We start from the raw sequence: 17,827 nt of genomic DNA on the forward strand, positions 1-17,827 counted from the left end.
TTTTAATTATATAAATCTTATCTGAATATTTCCTAAAAGGCTCAAAGCCTATGCAAAACTTGATTGTGGAAGGACTCAGAAAACTGAGATGTCCCATGACTGGGAATTGCTTTGGCATTTGTCTCTTTAAGGAGCTTCAGATGAGAGATTTGGGTATTCGGGAAATGACTTTCTAAGGTGTAAATTGTGTATCAATAAAATGCTTTCTGAGAAGCAACAGTCAGTCTGTTGGTCAGTTCACCAGAAGCTGACTCCCCTGAAAAGGCTAAAAATCATCCTAGAGTGACCCTGTTTCTTCTACAAACCAGTATGATCCAAACGCCCAGCACAACAATTCCCATTTGTGTAAACTGTAAACAGCAATTCAGTCCTGTCCAAAGACAATATTGGCTTCATAGTAAATGTTTTTTTTTTTCAGAGAAGACTTTTAAGATGACTGTCTCATGTCAAGGGCATGCTTTTCTTAAATTCACATTTCGTCTTTTACTAAAACTCAAAATATTCTGCCACAGTGAGCCAAGCTGTCACATCTGCCCAGACATCAATGATACACTTCTAGTTTTTACATTTTTTTAGGTTATCTAAGTAGCAATTCTGATTATATTAAAGTAAGCAATGGTGTCATCATGATACTTTGTATTGCAAAAATTTACACATAATCTTTTAAAAATATACAAAAACAAGCTTGAATGATTTTACCATTAATATTGTATTTGAGGAAGTGGCAGACAATTCATACAAAATTAAATGGAGAGACTTTATACAAATTACAATCTTTTCCACTTATCACATGTCTAACCATTGCTTAAGCTTTATGTGATTGAATTCCAGGTTGTCTGAATAAGTCAAAGTGAGATTGCCAGGAAATTGGGCTGCTTTTGAGACAGCTCTGTTGCATTGTAACTAATATCAATAGTGCTCAATTAATATCAAAATCTTCTATACATTGGTGAAGATTTTAATTTTTTTTGGTCCTAATAAATGAGTAGTATTTTACTCCTTATTCTTATTATATGAAGTATATTATTTAGTTCATTCAATTTTAAAATATTCAATGTATGTCTTCTAAATGAGGCATCACCTTATAGCTCAGGGAACTCCACCAATGAGGAAACAGAAGGAATAAGGGAGACAGTGGACATGGAGAATATCAGCAGAAAAAGATCCTCTAAAACAACTGAGCAAAGCTCATATAAACTCACAGAGACCAAAGCAGTACGCACAGGGCCTACACAGGTCTGTACCAGGTCCTCTGCAGATATACTGCAGCTTCCATGGTCCTCTGCATATGTACTGCAGCTTTCAGTTTATATTTTTGTGGCACTCCTGAATGTGTAAACGAGTGAGCCTCTGATTCTTGTGCCTTCTTGTGGAGCTCTTTTGTTTTTCTGTTGCCTTTTGTTTTTTGATATGATGGTTTTGTTTTATCTTATTGTATTTGATTTTGTTAAAAAAAAAACTAAAAGGATGAATGTGATCCCTCCCTCAAGAAAAGCAAAGCAAAGTCATATATATTGTATTAGCATTTTTAAATTCTTGATCTATGAAATCAACAAAAATGTCTTTCAATCACAAAATCATATTTGAAGTCACCTTGGCTTGCTCATATATTAGACAAAAAATTCAGTTTTCCACAGAACTAGTGTGTGTGTGTGTGTGTGTGTGTGTGTGTGTGTGTGTGTGTGTGTATACATACAGCTAAAGGAGGCTTTTATATTAAATATTCTAGCACACTTGATTACCTTATCAAATACACATATTTCTTTGTAACGATGTAATGGGGAGCAATAATAATGACAACATTTTTATTACTCTTTGCATAAAAACTAAGACTCAGAAGATGTAAAGATTGAGAACTATGCCACCTGTAGAAGATCTTTCTAGAATCGTTTTATTTATTTTATTTGTTTCCTAATGGACACCTTCTAAAGCAGCCTGGATGAGCTAGAGTTGTGGGTTCTAAATTCTCTTAACAAAGATAAATGACTTTTGTATTAAATATTAGAAACTGGTTTTTAATCTGTGGGGCTGAATGTGAGTGTACACCACTTTAATCTCAGCATGGTGAAGACAGAGGCATGTGGATCTCTCAGTTTGAGGCCAATCAGGTATACATAGCAAGTTTCACACTACTCAAGTATGTAGTGATACCCTGTCTCAACACAAAGCAAAAACAAAATAGATGGGGCAAGCCCATGGAATGGACTGGCTACTAATCCCAGAGTAAACCTTGGGTCTGTACCCAGTCTATAGACTTTTATGTCAGACAACCCTTACATTTCATAGTGATTTCCAGTGTAAAGCTGACTTTCCCAGCTTTGGCTCTTAAGACATTCTCAGAGTTGTCTCTTCACAAGAGGCTCTTCTCAGAGCTGCAGATATGACTTAACAGGTAAGAGCACTGGCTGCTCTTCCAAAGGATCTGGGTTTGATTCCCAGCACCAACATGGCAGTACACAATTGTCTGTAACTTCAGTTCCAGGGCTTCTGGAAATGAAACACAGACATAAATGCTAGCAAAATACCAATTCACATGAAATTAAAATGGGTAAATTTAAAAACAGTTTTTTGAGAAAGAGAGAATGAGAGGCACCCTTCTCACATACTGGATTTGGTTGTGAGAAACAAAAGCATTTGACTCCAGCAGTTTTTGCTAGAATGAAATTAATTAAAACCTATATTAACTTTTTCATTCTAACAAGAGTTTCCCAATATATTCCTTCTCCTCTGAAGATTCTTTAGAAATCTGAGTTTGTGTCCAATATACAGATAATAGGCTCAAAAAGAAGCATTAGTCCCAGTCTGGGGTGAAAAACAATAACTCTAAATTCATCTTCAAACTTCCTTGATCCTTTTAACCCCCCTTGAACACCTTTTCTATCTCCCAACATCCTCTCCACTGCACAAATATACACACAAAACCCTGCACCCAGTTTGACTGTATGTGCCTTGGCAAAGTATTATTATGTTATATTTATTATATTATTTGGCCACAGATTGAGAATAAACAAGTTGCAGTTTTTGCTGTGATACTCTGTATAAAAATGTTCCACACTCTCTCACATGGATTCAGTGTATGGTGGCATCCAAAGTGCTTTTACATATGTTACCACAAGTAATTTGCTCAACACTGTTAGATATTAAGAGCAGATATCATTATGTTATTCCATGGGGGATAATTGCATTACCTTTGAGTTACTGAAACCAAGAAGTTCTCCCTTGTCTTAGAATCTCTATCAAATAATAAATAACATGACATTTTAATGTATTTCTACCATTAGTTTCTCCTCGACACTTAACCATGGCTTCCTAATACAATCTCTAGATTATCAAACAACTTTGTGACTGTGAGAAAGAAGTATAGGCTCCTTCATCCTGAATAAGTATTTGGTGACTTTGTCCCGAAATTCCTTAGTTTTCACACCATAAATAATAGGATTAAGCATTGGTGGTACAAGGAAATAAAGGTTGCCAAGAATGGTATGGACATGAGGTGGAATGCCTCTTCCAAAGCGGTGAGTTAGAAAAGAGAAAAGGCAGGGGGTGTAGGAGACTAGCATGACACAGATATGTGTGGTGCAGGTGTTGACTGCTTTGTGGTGGGCCTCCTTGGAAGAGAGATGCATGATAGCGCGTATGATTAGCACGTAAGATGAGGCAATAGCTGAGATGTCTATCCCAACCACCAACAAGGCTACAACTAGACCGTATATCCGATTGACTGTGGTATCCACACATACCATCTTTACAACAGCCATGTGTTCACAGTAGGTGGTGGGGATGACTTGATTGGCATGAAAGGGCATACGCTGGAGAAGTATAGGCATGGGGAGAATAAAGAGGATTGCTCGTACCAAGCTCACCAGGCCAATGAGTCCAATGCGACTATTGGAAAGGATGGTGGAATAACGCAAGGGCTTGCAGATAGCCACATACCGGTCAAAGGCCATGGTCATCAAGACAGATGACTGCATGGCTGAGATGGAGTGGATGAAGAACAGCTGGACCAAGCAGCCTTCATAGCTTATCTCAGTCTGTCCAAACCAGAATATGCAGAGAACCTTAGGAATGGTGGTAGTAGACATCCCCAAGTCTGTGAGAGCCAATAGGAAGAGAAGCAGGAACATGGGCTTGTGCAGGGAGCGCTCTGTAGAGATGGTGAGAAGAATAGTGCAGTTCCCCATCACAGTGATGAAGTACATGGAGGAGAAGGGGATGGATATCCATCTGTGCTTGTCTTCCATTCCAGGAATGCCTTGAAGAATGAAGAAAGAAGGGTGGCCAGTGCTGTTACAAGGCATCATGGTGGGACCCTGGTCAAGTACCTGAAGGGAGCAACAAAGAAACTACCTGGGCTTAAATTTTCAAACAATCAGATGTTTAAGAAGGAAAAATGGAATATTACAATACACAAAACAATCTGAAACAATAATAGTATATGCAAAGTGACATGGCACTACACTGTAATGTGCAGTAACAATGTAGAGTTTACATGACCACATCAATATCTGAGAGAATGTATGCTGTGAGAAATGCTTTTAATAAAGAAAAGCTATTGATCGCTCATTGTTAAAACATTAATAATGTAGGTTAATATATGAAATAGATACATTGTTTCTAAGAAAAATAGCTTAAAGCATGTCAGAAAATGAACAAAAAAAATCAAAAGGAGAAATAGAGACATTTACTTCCAGAAGCAATCAGAAAAAAAATGCATCAATGAGAAAGGTATAATCTAAGAATACTTCAAAATTCTACATCTGAGAATTAAAGAATGTCCATTTCTAGCAGGCATGAGACATTTTGTATGTAAGAGATAGAATTTGGCAGTGGTAATGAAAGTAGAAGTAAGTACTGGGTAACCAGGCAGCTGAAACTCAGTGAGCATGCTGTGTAATGCATTGTGAGTGTAAAGCTGACTCTCCCTATACCCTCTTACCTGAATGTGAGGCGGTGAGAACCTGGGCAACTGGTCTCAGCCGTCTCCAGCAAATATTTTGAGGGGCATGTGTACATATGTATGGAGGTATATTTTAAGAAGCATCCACACTCATCGCCCTGCATCTCTCCACTCTCCTCTCAGGCACTTGGGAGCCATGGCATGCCTCTTTAAGCCACCTAAGAAGAGGCCCCCAAGGTCTCCTTGACAACCCCACCCTGCAACACAGAACCACAAGGAACCGTAGCTATTATGGGAAAAACTGACCCTGGAGACTGACTGAACTCCCAGAAGATAAAGCTGCTTGATCTTAGGGATTCTGGAAATGCTCAGTCTTGATTAAAGATAGAGAGATCAAGGTTAACAATGAGTCAGTGAACGAATAGTGAAAGAAAATATGCAGTGTGTTTGTGTCTAAACATTGTTAGTCTCGAGGAAGAAAATTTTAGCTCTTTCCACAACAGAAATGGATTTGGTGGAGAATATACTAAATGAAATAAGACACATACAGGAAAAATAAAACTATTTCATGATCTTACTTTTATGAATAATCTGGGGAAAACATACAAAATTCAGACAGAAAATAAAAGGATACTTAGTGTGAAACCAGGTGGAGGGAGGAAATGGAAGAAGTTTATCATGAAGCAGATACATCAGATAGGAACTCAAAAACTCCAGGTACGAGTGAGAGCTGGAGCTGATACAGTGCACCATGTTCAAGACTTTTGCTGAATTATAGCGTTTGATCATGGGAAGGAAAAATAAGTAAGATAATAGGATGGCTTCATTTGTTCCTTACACTATTTAACAAAATCAAAATCACAAAATCAGGAAAACTCAACAAAAGCTGGACTCTGTTAAATTCCAATGAAGCCCTGCTTGCAGAAAGATGACAATAAAGCATGATTGTCAGGAATACTGAAGCAAGGACACTGAAAGGGGACTGGAATTGAATGCCTTGTGACATCCTTAAATAGAGCAGCACAGAGTCTCCCTCTATGTGGAGTGGGCTCCCACAGTCCATTTATACACTAGGGATAAATATTTATCTACCACCAGAGGCCCCATAGATTGCCCAGACCTCCAAACTGACTTCCTCCTTCAGGGGGTCTGGAATAGTCCTATACAGGTTTCCCAAATATCAGTCTGGAGTCCATGAGCAACCCCTTGTTCAGGTCAGCTGTATCTGTGGGTTTCTCCAGCCTGGTCTTGACCCCTTTGTTTATCACTCCTCCCTCTGTGCAACTGGATTCCAGAGTTCAGTTCAGTGTTTAGCTGTGGGTATCTGCTTCTGCTTCCATCAGCTACTGGATGAAGGCTCCAGGATGGCATTTAAGGTAGCCTCTCCGCTATCGCTTAGATTGTTAGTTGGGGTCATCCTTGTAGATTTCTGGACATTTCCCTAGTGCCAGATTTCTATTTAAACCCATAATTGTTCCCTCTACTATGGTATCTCTTTTCTTGCTCTCCTCTATTCTTCCCCCGACTCAACCTTCCTGCTCCCTCATGTCCTCCTCTCCCCTCCTCTTCTCCCCTTCTCCTTCTCCTAAATCCCTCTCCCCTCCCCCCAATCTCCCAATTAGCTCCCTTCTCTGGGGTACCATGTGTGTCTTTCTTAGGCTCTTCCTTGTTTCCTAGCTTCTCTGGTGGTGTGGATTGTAGGCTGGTACTCCTTTGCTCTATGTCTAAATTTCATAAATGAGTGAGTACATACCATGTTTGTCTTTTTGTGACTGAGTTACCTCACTCAGGATGTTTTTTTCTAGTTTCATCCATTTGCCTGCAAATTGCAAGATTCCATTGTTTTGTTTTGGTTTTTTTTTTTCTGCTGAGTAGTACTCCATTGTGTAAATGTATCACATTTTCTCCGTCTATTCTTCAGTTAAGGGGCTTCTAGGTTGTTTCCAGTTTCTGGCTATTACAAATAATGCTGCTATGAACACAGTTGAACAGATGTCCTTGTTGTATGAATGGGCATCCTTTGGGTACATGCCTAAGAGTGGAATTGCTGGATCTTGTGGTAGACTGATTCCCATTTTCCTGAGGAATCTCCATACTGATTCCCAAAGTGGCTGTACGAGTTTGCACTCCCACTAGCAGTGGAGAAGTGTTCCCCTTTCTCCACATCCTCTCCAGCATAAACTGTCATTGGTGTTTTTTATTGTAGCCATTCTGACAGGAGTAAGATGGTATCTCGGAGTTGTTTTGATTTGCATTTCCCTGATGGCTAAGGATGTGAACACTTTCTTATGTGTCTTTCAGCCATTTTAGATTTCTCTACTGAGAATTGTCTATTTAGTTCTGTACCCAACTTTTAATTGGATTATTTGGTGTTTTGGTGACTAGCTTCTTGAGTTCTTTTTATGTCTTGGAAATCAGTCCTCTGTGTGATGTGGGGTTAATGAATATCTTTTCCCAGTCTGTGGCCTGCCATTTTGTCTTGCTGACTGTGTCATTTGCCTTACAGAAGCTTCTCAGTTTCAGGAGGTCCCATTTATTAATTGTCAATTTCAGTGTCTGTGCTACAGGTGTAATGTTCAGGAAGCTGTCTCTGGTACCAATTTGCTCATGGGTACTTCCCACTTTCTCTTCTAAGAGGTTCAGTGTGGCTGGGTTTATGTTGAGGTCTTTGATCCATTTGGACTTAAGTTCTGTGCATGGCGATAGATATGGTTATTCCTTCTTAAATGTTTTTTTAACACTCAGTGTAAAGCCAAAAAATGTCAGTGCATGCCAAAGCATAACTTCCATGCTACTTTTGTCTCCTCACTGCCTGACTATTCTCATGATTTCTAGGGTTTTTAATCCCAGGAGGAGCTCTTTAGCACAGGACTTGTACATCTTTTTTCTTGCACCCTCCCTGCTGTAAGAGCAGCAAGACTACACCTCCATCTCATCTACTTGTTTTCCCACTTTCCCTGCCACATCAGAAGCTAGCACAGAGGATACCATTTGGATGTTTTTCTCATTATAATTCCTCCCTTACTCAGGCATGTTCCATTTGGGTAGGCAGCTGAGCCTCAGTATCATGTCTTAATGATCCACAACAAAGGCTAAGAGCTACTACAGTCTGCCTATGACCTGTCCTACATGTGCTACTTTCAAGGCTATAATAAATAATTTAGTCCATCATCCATTTTCAGCATGTCCTCCTACCTACAAGGTAGACGCTATTCATCAAAGAGTCATGCTACCATATATTATGTGAATAGAGGCAACCACAGATGGACTCCCCACCCAAGGTTGTTCTACCCTCTGACAGCTCAGCTTAAAACATCTTGCCATCTATCATAGATAACATAAAACTGTCATTACAGAGAGGAGGAACACCTTCCCATGCCACATGGAGACAGGTTATCACTTTAGGATTGTTCCCATGTACTCTTTTCCCTAAATGGTTGAATCTTTATTGAATTCTTATTACTCATTACATGACCCACTAAGCCACTCCTGTTTGACTCAGTTTTTTGGTTCTGTCAGCCCCATTTTAGGCAACAATGTGTTACATGCCATTTCCAGGGGTGACAGGAGCAAACGTCTATCCATGTCATAGGGCACCAATTGGAGGTCAAAGAAACAACTGTACCCAACACTAATGTAGTGAACCAAATGGTTTACTGGAATTATTATAGAAGCACTTGCCTAGTGAACTGAGCTCAATTCTTGGAGCCCACATAAGGGCAGAAAGAGAGAAATCCACAGAGTTGTTTTCTGACCTACCCCACACACACTGTAGCATATGGGCCCACATGTCATACATTCATATACACAAACAAAATAAAAAATTAATATAAAAATTTAGGAACCTTTGAGATGGCTCAGAAGGTAAAGGTGTTTGCCCCCCTTCATGATCTGAATTAGAGCCCTGTAGCCCACATGGTAGGAAAAAAATAGTCTGGAAAGTTGTCCTTTGACCTCCACACACATGTCATGGTTCACACGCATACACATACACATATACATACATTAAAGAGACAGATGAAAGAAAAAAGTTAAACTAGAAGTACATATTTAATGCAAAATCTTATGTTTATTATAAAAGCTGTTCATTGGGGTTACAAATTCAATAATAAACAAATTCAGTAATTACTGTTTTAGTAATGTACTGCTATAATTGGTCATGTTTTTAAAACTAATGTTAATAGCTCTGAATTTATAGTTTGCTCATTTGTTTATTATGTTCTTATGTTACTGTTTTTCTAACTATACATTTCTATTTCCATAAGTGCATATTAAAATAATTTTGGAACTTTAAGTTAGTGAAGAAATTAATTTAAGAGTTCAAAACTATGGACCTTTAAATATCCTCTTGGGGTTAGCCATATTGCATCATTGTATCAAAACTCCCTCTCTTTAAAAAAAAAAGAAATTTTCATAAACAAATTTTTATTACTTTGGTTTTTATACATTATTTACAACTATTTTTGACTTGACAATACTGTATTTTACATTCATATATAGGGGTTTTTTATTCTTGGTTTCACTAAGGCCCTAGTTTCAAAATAATAAAAACCATTAAGATGTCTTTTGCACTTAAACTTTAGGGTCTCTACATGATGAATACATGTCATAAAGATTTTCTTTTATGTTTTAAAAAGGGTAGGAGAGATGGGTTGAATATAATCAAAATATATTACATGCATTTATGGAATTCTCAAAAAATAATTTTAAAATCATATAATTTTAAAATGATGAAGAAAAATTAGGCATATTGTTGTCCAAATTCAAGTAATGATATAATGAGAGTTTTGTTCTTTATATAGTATGGGACAAACATATTTATGAGTATTTGCTTTAGAATTTAATGAAAGATTCATTTACACTGGTACTACAAATTAGACTCAGAAACTATTCATAAAATACACTGTCAAATAAATGAGAGGACTCAGTGATTTAATAAAGCTTTCAATGTCTCTATTTTTGCTGTCAGAATAATCACACACTGATAGTTCCTAAAACTTAATTGCATCTTATACATAAATTGGATGGTCTATTTTGTACTATTTAATGCTGGTTGATATGCCAAACTGATCAATGTTGTTTAAAATTATCTCCAACAGGTAAGGGTCACCTCCCTAAACTAAATTCCTGCTATCTTCTACCAAATAATCTTAAAAGGAGTATTGGCTATTTTAGAAAGCAAGAAATCAAAAGATTGCTCTAGACCCTTACTAGAGCCAATTTCTTGGGTGTAAACAAAAATCAGCCCTGCTCTGAGACATTCATTCCTGCACACGTGCTTTGTCCCTTTTCCAGTGTATGTTGTTATGATCACCAGCCAGAGGCTCCTCATAAGCAGGGACTCCTAAGAGGGCCACAGCAAGCCCACCTTTCTGCATACCAGTGACACAGAATGCACAGCCTCTGGGTAAGACAACAGAACAACTAAGATTTTTATCACTGTTTTTCTTTGTTTCATGACAAATATTGTTTATTAATTCAGTGTATCTTAATGAATGCCTGAAGGTTGTTCAATTCACTGAAATATTTTTTACTATAGTCACAACCTAGTTTCATTAAATATTTCTTTGCTATCTAATGTAAAGTACAACTCTTGAGCATGGATGTGTGTGTGTGTGTGAGAGAGAGAGAGAGAGAGACAGAGAGACAGAGAGACAGAGAGAGAGACAGAGAGAGAGAGAGAGAGAGAGAGAGAGACAGAGACAGAGACAGAGACACAGCTACTCCTCTTAACCCAGTGGATTATTAGATTTATTGGCCCCATATAATCTCACTTAGCATATTTATTAACTTTTTAATTGAAGTTTTTTCACATACTCTCAATCTTGTTTTCCTTCCATTGTTAAATTTGACTTTCAGTGTTTTCAAGGCTGGATCTTGACCCATAATCAATGGAACTCCATATCTGAATTCACCACATCACTGACAGTCTAGAAGACTCCCATGCTTTTTATGCTGAATCACCACAAATGGCATGCTTTGCTGAATCCACATCCTCATCTCTTCACCTACCCGTGTGGTGAGTTTCCTAAAGTCTGGCACTTAAGCCTATTTATCCATAAACTTGACAGTATACAGTTGTTCCTTGATAAGTATTTTTAATGGAAACTCAATTTGAATAAATAAGCCTTGCTCTCTTAAAGCTCTTACAACATATATGCTCTCTGTGAACTTCTTTGGCAGAGCAGACTGAGGAATGCATAGTTATTGCTGACTGGTTACAGAGTTTCTACTTGTAGTGATGAAGTTTTACAAATAGAGTTGAAGGTCTCCCAACATTATAAGCATAAGTCCCTAAATTGCAATGCTTAAAATGCATAAAATGACAAAGTTCATGGTATGAATAGTTTTATGATACCAAAGTAAAAGTTTATGTTCTCTGTTGATATGATTCTTATTCACCAAACACCACATAATAAATTGAACCAACTATGGATAGGCTGCATGTTACACCTTTAAAAGGAAAGATACCCAAGCTGCAAAGTAGGATGGATGCCTTCAATGATCAAGAATGTCTGGTAATGGGACTAGAGTGCTGAGTTATTAAGGACAGTGGCTGCTGATCTAGAGGACCTGGATTTGATCTCCAGCTCCCATGTGGAAGCTCACAACAACTGCTACTTCAGTTCCCACACTCAAAGGAAATATGTGGGAAGCCCAGCTGCTTGAGGATTCTTGTCACCCCAACTGGATGCTACTAGCAGGAAACTGTCGTTGGAATCCTTGTACACCCGGAAGGCTACCTACTGAGGTAACCAAAGATCATACCAAATCCACTGTGGCCTTTAAAATGCCTTGCAGGTTGAACTCATCATGCTTAGAAAGCTAGAAAGCAGAGGTCAACAGTTATGAGGTGAGTACATCCTTTACAGAGTGGCATCTTTTGAAGTAATTCCTTGAGAAACTTCTGCTCTTCCCTCCCTCTGCAATCACATGCTTCCAGGCATCTCACATTGACTCAACCAGCTGTCATCTTCATCTGAGGATCAAACCCAACCTCAAGTATAAAGGACCTAACTCTGTTATAGCCTTCCATGGCCAAGGTTCAGATTCTCATTGGTGACACTGGTTCTAAGAAAGCATGGCTATCAGCACATGTGCATTCTTAATTACTTGAAGTGACAAATAATAGGTCGTTAAGCCCATTTTCTTCTACTTCCAACACATGAGCTTTGTATAGAGACACAGTAAATCTCCATGGCTTTTCTTTCAAGTGTTTTATATTTCTTCCTCACCTTTTCCTCTCAAGACCTGAAGATCCATCTGTAGCCTACACCTGACTTTATAGGTATGAAAGAGTTGCTCTGAGATCTTCAGAATCTCAGATACTACATGATACTAACTTACTGAGATCAGCAGAAGAGGCAACCTCAAACCTGAAACTCATTAGTCCCTTGTACATGTAGAGATTATTGTCACCTGCTCTTTACAAAGAAGTCAAATATTCGCAGTCGAATTTGTTTGGTATTAATGCCATAGACTAAGGGGTTGAGAACAGGAGGCACAAGGAGATAAAGATTTGCAAGTATGATGTGTACCTGAGGAGGCACGTGGTGGCCAAAGCGATGGGTGAAAAAAGAAAAGAATGCAGGGATATAGAAGACAAGAATTACGCAAATGTGGGCTCCACACGTGCTGAATGCTCGGAACTGGGCATCCTTTGAGGGCAGTCGCAGCACTGCCTGCAGGATCAGGATGTAGGAGGTGGCAATGAGGACCACATCCATGCCAGTGACTGAAAGTGCTACAGTAAGACCATAGACAGTGTTAGGCTTAATACTGGCACAGGCCAGCTTGGCTATACCCATATGCTCACAGTAGGTGTGAGGGATGATGTGATGTCCACAGAAAGGTAAGCGTTCAATGAGAATGACAAAGGGGAAGACAAAGAGAAGGCCACGCATCACACATGCCAGACCAATCTTGCCAATCACCATGGCATTGAGGATAGAGGTATAGTGAAGTGGCCGGCAGATAGCCACATAGCGGTCAAAAGCCATGGCTAGCAGAACAGCTGACTCTGTGGCAAAGACTGCATGAACAAAAAACATCTGGGTGAGGCAGCCATGGTAGGAAATGACATGGGATCTGAGCCAGAAGATTGCCAGCATTTTAGGCAATGTTGTTGAACAGAGAACTAGGTCAGTAATAGAAAGTAGGCATAAGAAGAGGTACATTGGCTCATGGAGAGCTCTGTCAGTTATAATGATGTAGAGGATGGTTCCATTTCCAACCAGAGCAAGGATGTACATGGAGCAGAAGGGAATAGCAATCCACACATGCTGGTCCTGCATCCCAGGGATTCCAAGCAAAACAAACGTGGAAGGGTGGAAGGCAGTGTCATTGGGGACCAAGGCAGAGAGCATCATGATGCAGAGAACAGAATTTCCTCCTAAAAGTGGTTAGAAAATGAAAGGATGTCATCCCAAATGCCATCCATTCTATTTTTTTGTCCTTCATTTACACCAATCCTGCTCAAAATCATGCCTCCCTTGCTTCTAGTATACATTACTAAAATTCTTTAAGTAACAGTGTTTATCTCATTTCCAGGATCTCTATCTTCTAATAAGACTTCAGCATCAAGTCCCAAACATTCTAACATGAATACAGTCAATGTCAATGTAAATTTAACCTTTCTTAGTGTGCACATGTTGTGCAGAATACTTTGTATTCAAGTTCTCTAGTTTGTCCTCCACCATCTTGTATTGTGTTCTGGGCCCTGGGTCACCAGCATGGACTACATTCCTCACTTTCTTACTGGTGGAAGGATTTGACCATCGAAAATGGCCTTCTTCTGGAGAAGAAGGAGATGAAGGGTAGGCATTTATTTCTCCTGCTGTCTTGAAGAAGTGTTGGTAACAATTTTGGCTTCCTTAGCTGAACTGTCATTTGGGCTCTAGCTTACTCTGGTGACAATATCTTCCTTTCATCTCCAGTCCAGATTGTCACAGTTCCTGCTCTTGCTTACCTATGGAACTCCACAGAATCTTATATTGGCACTACACATACCTGCCACACAGTAAATGGTTTCTCAATTACATTCTTCTAAATAGAATCTAAATATGTTATCTAAACAGAATATTTGATATCTTTCCTTTGGGGATCCTAACATAAGACATGCAAGGCTCTTCTTATGCTTGCTCTGCCTTCCTACCTAGCATATTTCACCTTACATTTTACCACATACTTCATAGTTCTATCATAGCAAGTGCCATGAAATATATGAGTGCTGTGAATTATCAAACCACATGCCTTTCTACACAAAAGACTGTTTCCATTTGTCACCTGACAAATGGCATCTGCTCACACATACACACAGAGAGAAAAAGAGTCACAGAGGGGTGTAAATAAAGTAATAATTTTAATTGCTTAATAATTATGCATATGTTTCTCCCCCTCCCCTACTTTTTTACACTATGAGGTTTCCGAGTCTGAATTTTTCTTCATGTCCATCAAGAGTGCCTTACTGACATTAGGTCAATAAATAACATTTAATGAACAATGAGTAAAGGCTTGAACTCAGCAGTTACATTTTCTAATAGACTTTGAAAAGTGACTATTGTTGAAAAATAGGATGATCCTCCTGGGAAATCTTTTAGAAAACAACATAAGACCCTCCCTCCCTAGATGTGTGGTTTCTAGCACATTCTTGTCACTATAGATATATTCCAGGAAAGTCTCTTTATCACCTCTTCTTTAATACACTACATAATATATGATATTCATTAACTTTTAAGATTAATAATACATAACCTAATTGAATTGAATCTATGTAATACAAGTCTGCCTGTTTCTAGATAGGCATATGCATGGGTTTGCTCATAGACTATCCCAAGACTGTTCTGTTTTAATGTACAATATGTCAGAGCCACTCAATCCTGACATCACACAGATGGATGCTCTGGGAGAGCTGTCAGGTAACAAACAGAAACAGACTTGTGGCTAGGCAGTGGAGGTGCACACCTTTAATCCCAGCACTAAGGAGGCATAGGCAGGCAGATCTCTATGAATTCAAAGCCAGCCTGGCCTACAAAGCTAGTTCCACAAGAGCCAGGGCTGTTACACAGAGACACCATGTCTTCAAATCAAAACAAAAAATCCACCAGACTTGTGTGGGAAGTGTGCCATGTGAAAGGCATGTCCATTTGAAAAAGCCTGTCTCAGATATTTCACAGCTTGATACCACATTAGACTTGTACTTGCAATAAGAGAATATATTAAACCAACAAGAAATGTCAATATAATGCTGCATTGGTGTATGCTGTGAAGAAATATCACATAAACCAGTTTCTACTCACAGAATTCTTCCTGGAGGAAATAATAGCTATTCTCCAAATCCAAATCTTCAAATTCTTCAAACATCTTTCAGGCAGCTTGGCTTCCAGTATTATCACCCTTTTGCAGTTCTTGTTCTATGTTCCAGTCTGAAACATGAGAGCTAGAACCTAGATGTAGACTGTCTTGGTTGGAAATATGCCTCTACTACAGTAACTTGCTAATGGTACTAACTTGAGGGCCTTTATTTTGGATATATTTTTTTATTTTATTAGTTCAAATTAGGAACAAGCTTGCTTCAGATGTCAATCCCTCTCCCTCTCCCCCCTCTCCTCCCCAACATCCCACCTGCCCCTAGCCATCCCCCCTCCAGTCCCCAGGCAGGGTAAGGCCCTCAAAAGGGATCCTTGAGGGCCTTTTTTTTAATTGCCCTCTGTCCTTAAATTCTTAGTTAAATACAAATAATAGTGCTTGATATATATATTACTAATTCAGAAGGCATGTGAAATCTGTGCTATAGCCTAAATAACTTAATTTACATTAATTAAAATGTTCCCTATTATTTCTCATTATTTGGAAATCTGATTCATTGGCTTATGTACTTAGCTTTAAAAGAGGAAACTTCACTTGAAAAGCTCAAGTTGAAAGTTGTATCATCCTCTTAGGTGTGAGGGCCTATGATTTCACCATTCATCAAATCAAGGTTTCATTTTGAACACATTCAAGGATGGTCCTCATTTATCTGGCCTAGGTAAATGCCCACAATATATGAAGTGAGAAAACTCAACAATCCCAATCCTACCAAGTTGCCAGTGTTGTTGAACTATTCTCAGTTTTCTTGGGGGTCAAAGAACTATTACAGCATTTGGGTTCCTTCATATATAAGGAGCAAACATGTTTTATGTGATATGAAGAGCAGAGTAAAATACAAGTATGATTACATTACTTAATAAAGAAAATTTTCTATTAGTATGTTCAGTAAGTCACCAATTTTCACCAGGAAAATGTTGCAGCAAGGATGTATTTCTTTGGTGGATCTTTAAAATTTATACACATGAAATCCCAGGGCTATCTACATGAGGTAAATTAAATTTAAAAGGTACCATCTGTGTTTAGATACTGTATAGACAAACTGGACTTTCTAGGGATATTGTATGGGTCCTTAAGAACTCCAGAACAATGCTAAACATCAGTAAATATAAAAGCTGCTGTTAATACCCAGTTGGTTTGATGTGAGTGAGAGCAACATATGATTAATGTTTTTCACCTTAGTGAACATTTTACTATCTATAATTCCTCATCATCATATTTTATACCTTAAATATGTACAATGAATATTTTTAAAGATACCAGAAATACTGGCCTTGATGTTTTAAAGATGACTGCTCCTAGAGATCCATCCACCCTATCTTGAGACCACAAGGAAAACAGCCAGAGATAATAACCTCAGACTGCCACATGAAGGATTCATGAACACACACACACACACACACACACACACACACACACACACACACACACACATCCCACTTGCTTATGAAATGTTGCTTTGCATTATGCATCATAATTACCTAGATACCTGAAAAAAAGGGGTTCAAGGAATTAGTTTCTGTAAAATAGGGATCAGACTGAGATGACCCGTAGAGGGGTAAAACAAACAAAAAGCGACAGTATTTCTTCACAGCTGTCATCTCTCCTGCTCTCACCTACCTTTCTTCCTGCCTTCACAGAATTATTCTTGACTTTATTTATAGTCCATTGTATTTGTCAAATACGCATTCCAGTCTCAGTGGCCAACAGAAAACTCCACACGGAACAAATAACAAAACTCCTGGTATATGAAGTCCTATTTACCCCTAACTTCTTGGTCTAGAGTGGCTGAGGTTGACTCAAAGCACTAATGGTCCCTGATGCTAAAAATAGAGGTACATTTCCAGATATGCTCTCAGGGGATGCACACACACTAGCCGTGGCAAGATCTGCTTTTAAAGTGTGAATATTTTTTTTTCCTAATCCAAGGGAAGAAGTTACCATAGCCTTACACTAAAAGGATTACAGACTCCCAGACTTTGAACAAATAATGTAACCAAAATGTACCAGGCTGGTGGTGAAAATGATTTAGGAAAAAGGAAGGAATTTACTTTCCTGAGTAAAGGAAGAATCCAAAGTGATAGATAATGTGTTGAATTTGTAGCTTTGTTATGTTGCCTGCCCGGGTCCCTCATATTAGCTATTTTCAAGAAGATAGCTATCTATTCTGAATCCTTCACAGTTGATGTTGAAGTTAATATAATATTTCCCTTTAACATTTTGGTGTATTTGCCAGGGAAGTTTTTTTTTCTTATGTTTTTTCCCAAATCTACAAGGTGATTAACTATTTAGTTACTGTTTATAATGGTTTAGTGTGAGTGTGGGGCAAAAAGGCCAAGGGAAAAAACATCTTGTCCCTGGTTTGACCCTCAGCTCCTAGACTTGGAAATTCCTGCACCCACAACTCTGTTAATGGCCAAGCAATACTTTTTCTGGCTATGCTGTACTTTTCTACTAGCTCACTATGCATGCTCCAAGGACCCTATAAAGCCCACCCCTCTGCCCAACCCTCTGATGTCTTTCTTCCCAATCAAAGGCAGCTGCCGCTCTGGTTCTCCCAAA

At 38.7% G+C, this 17,827-nt stretch overlaps 2 protein-coding genes across 2 annotated transcripts; both read right to left on the reverse strand.

Moving 5' to 3' along the window:
• Positions 1–3,329: 3,329 nt before the first annotated feature.
• Positions 3,330–12,163, reverse strand: LOC100774136 (olfactory receptor 52D1). The gene is given in 3 exon segments (XM_027407524.1): positions 3,330–4,307; positions 4,309–4,355; positions 12,136–12,163. Coding segments are annotated over 3 exon segments (1,053 nt in total).
• A 152-nt stretch (positions 12,164–12,315) lies between these two features.
• On the reverse strand, positions 12,316–13,269 carry LOC100772687 (olfactory receptor 52D1). The gene has a single exon (XM_027408045.1). The coding sequence runs from the start codon at positions 13,267–13,269 to the stop codon at positions 12,316–12,318; it is 954 nt and encodes a 317-aa protein (XP_027263846.1).
• Between the last annotated feature and the right edge of the window lie 4,558 nt (positions 13,270–17,827).

Source organism: Cricetulus griseus, chromosome 3, assembly GCF_003668045.3.
Source record: "Cricetulus griseus strain 17A/GY chromosome 3, alternate assembly CriGri-PICRH-1.0, whole genome shotgun sequence".
Classification (NCBI taxonomy): domain Eukaryota; kingdom Metazoa; phylum Chordata; class Mammalia; order Rodentia; family Cricetidae; genus Cricetulus; species Cricetulus griseus.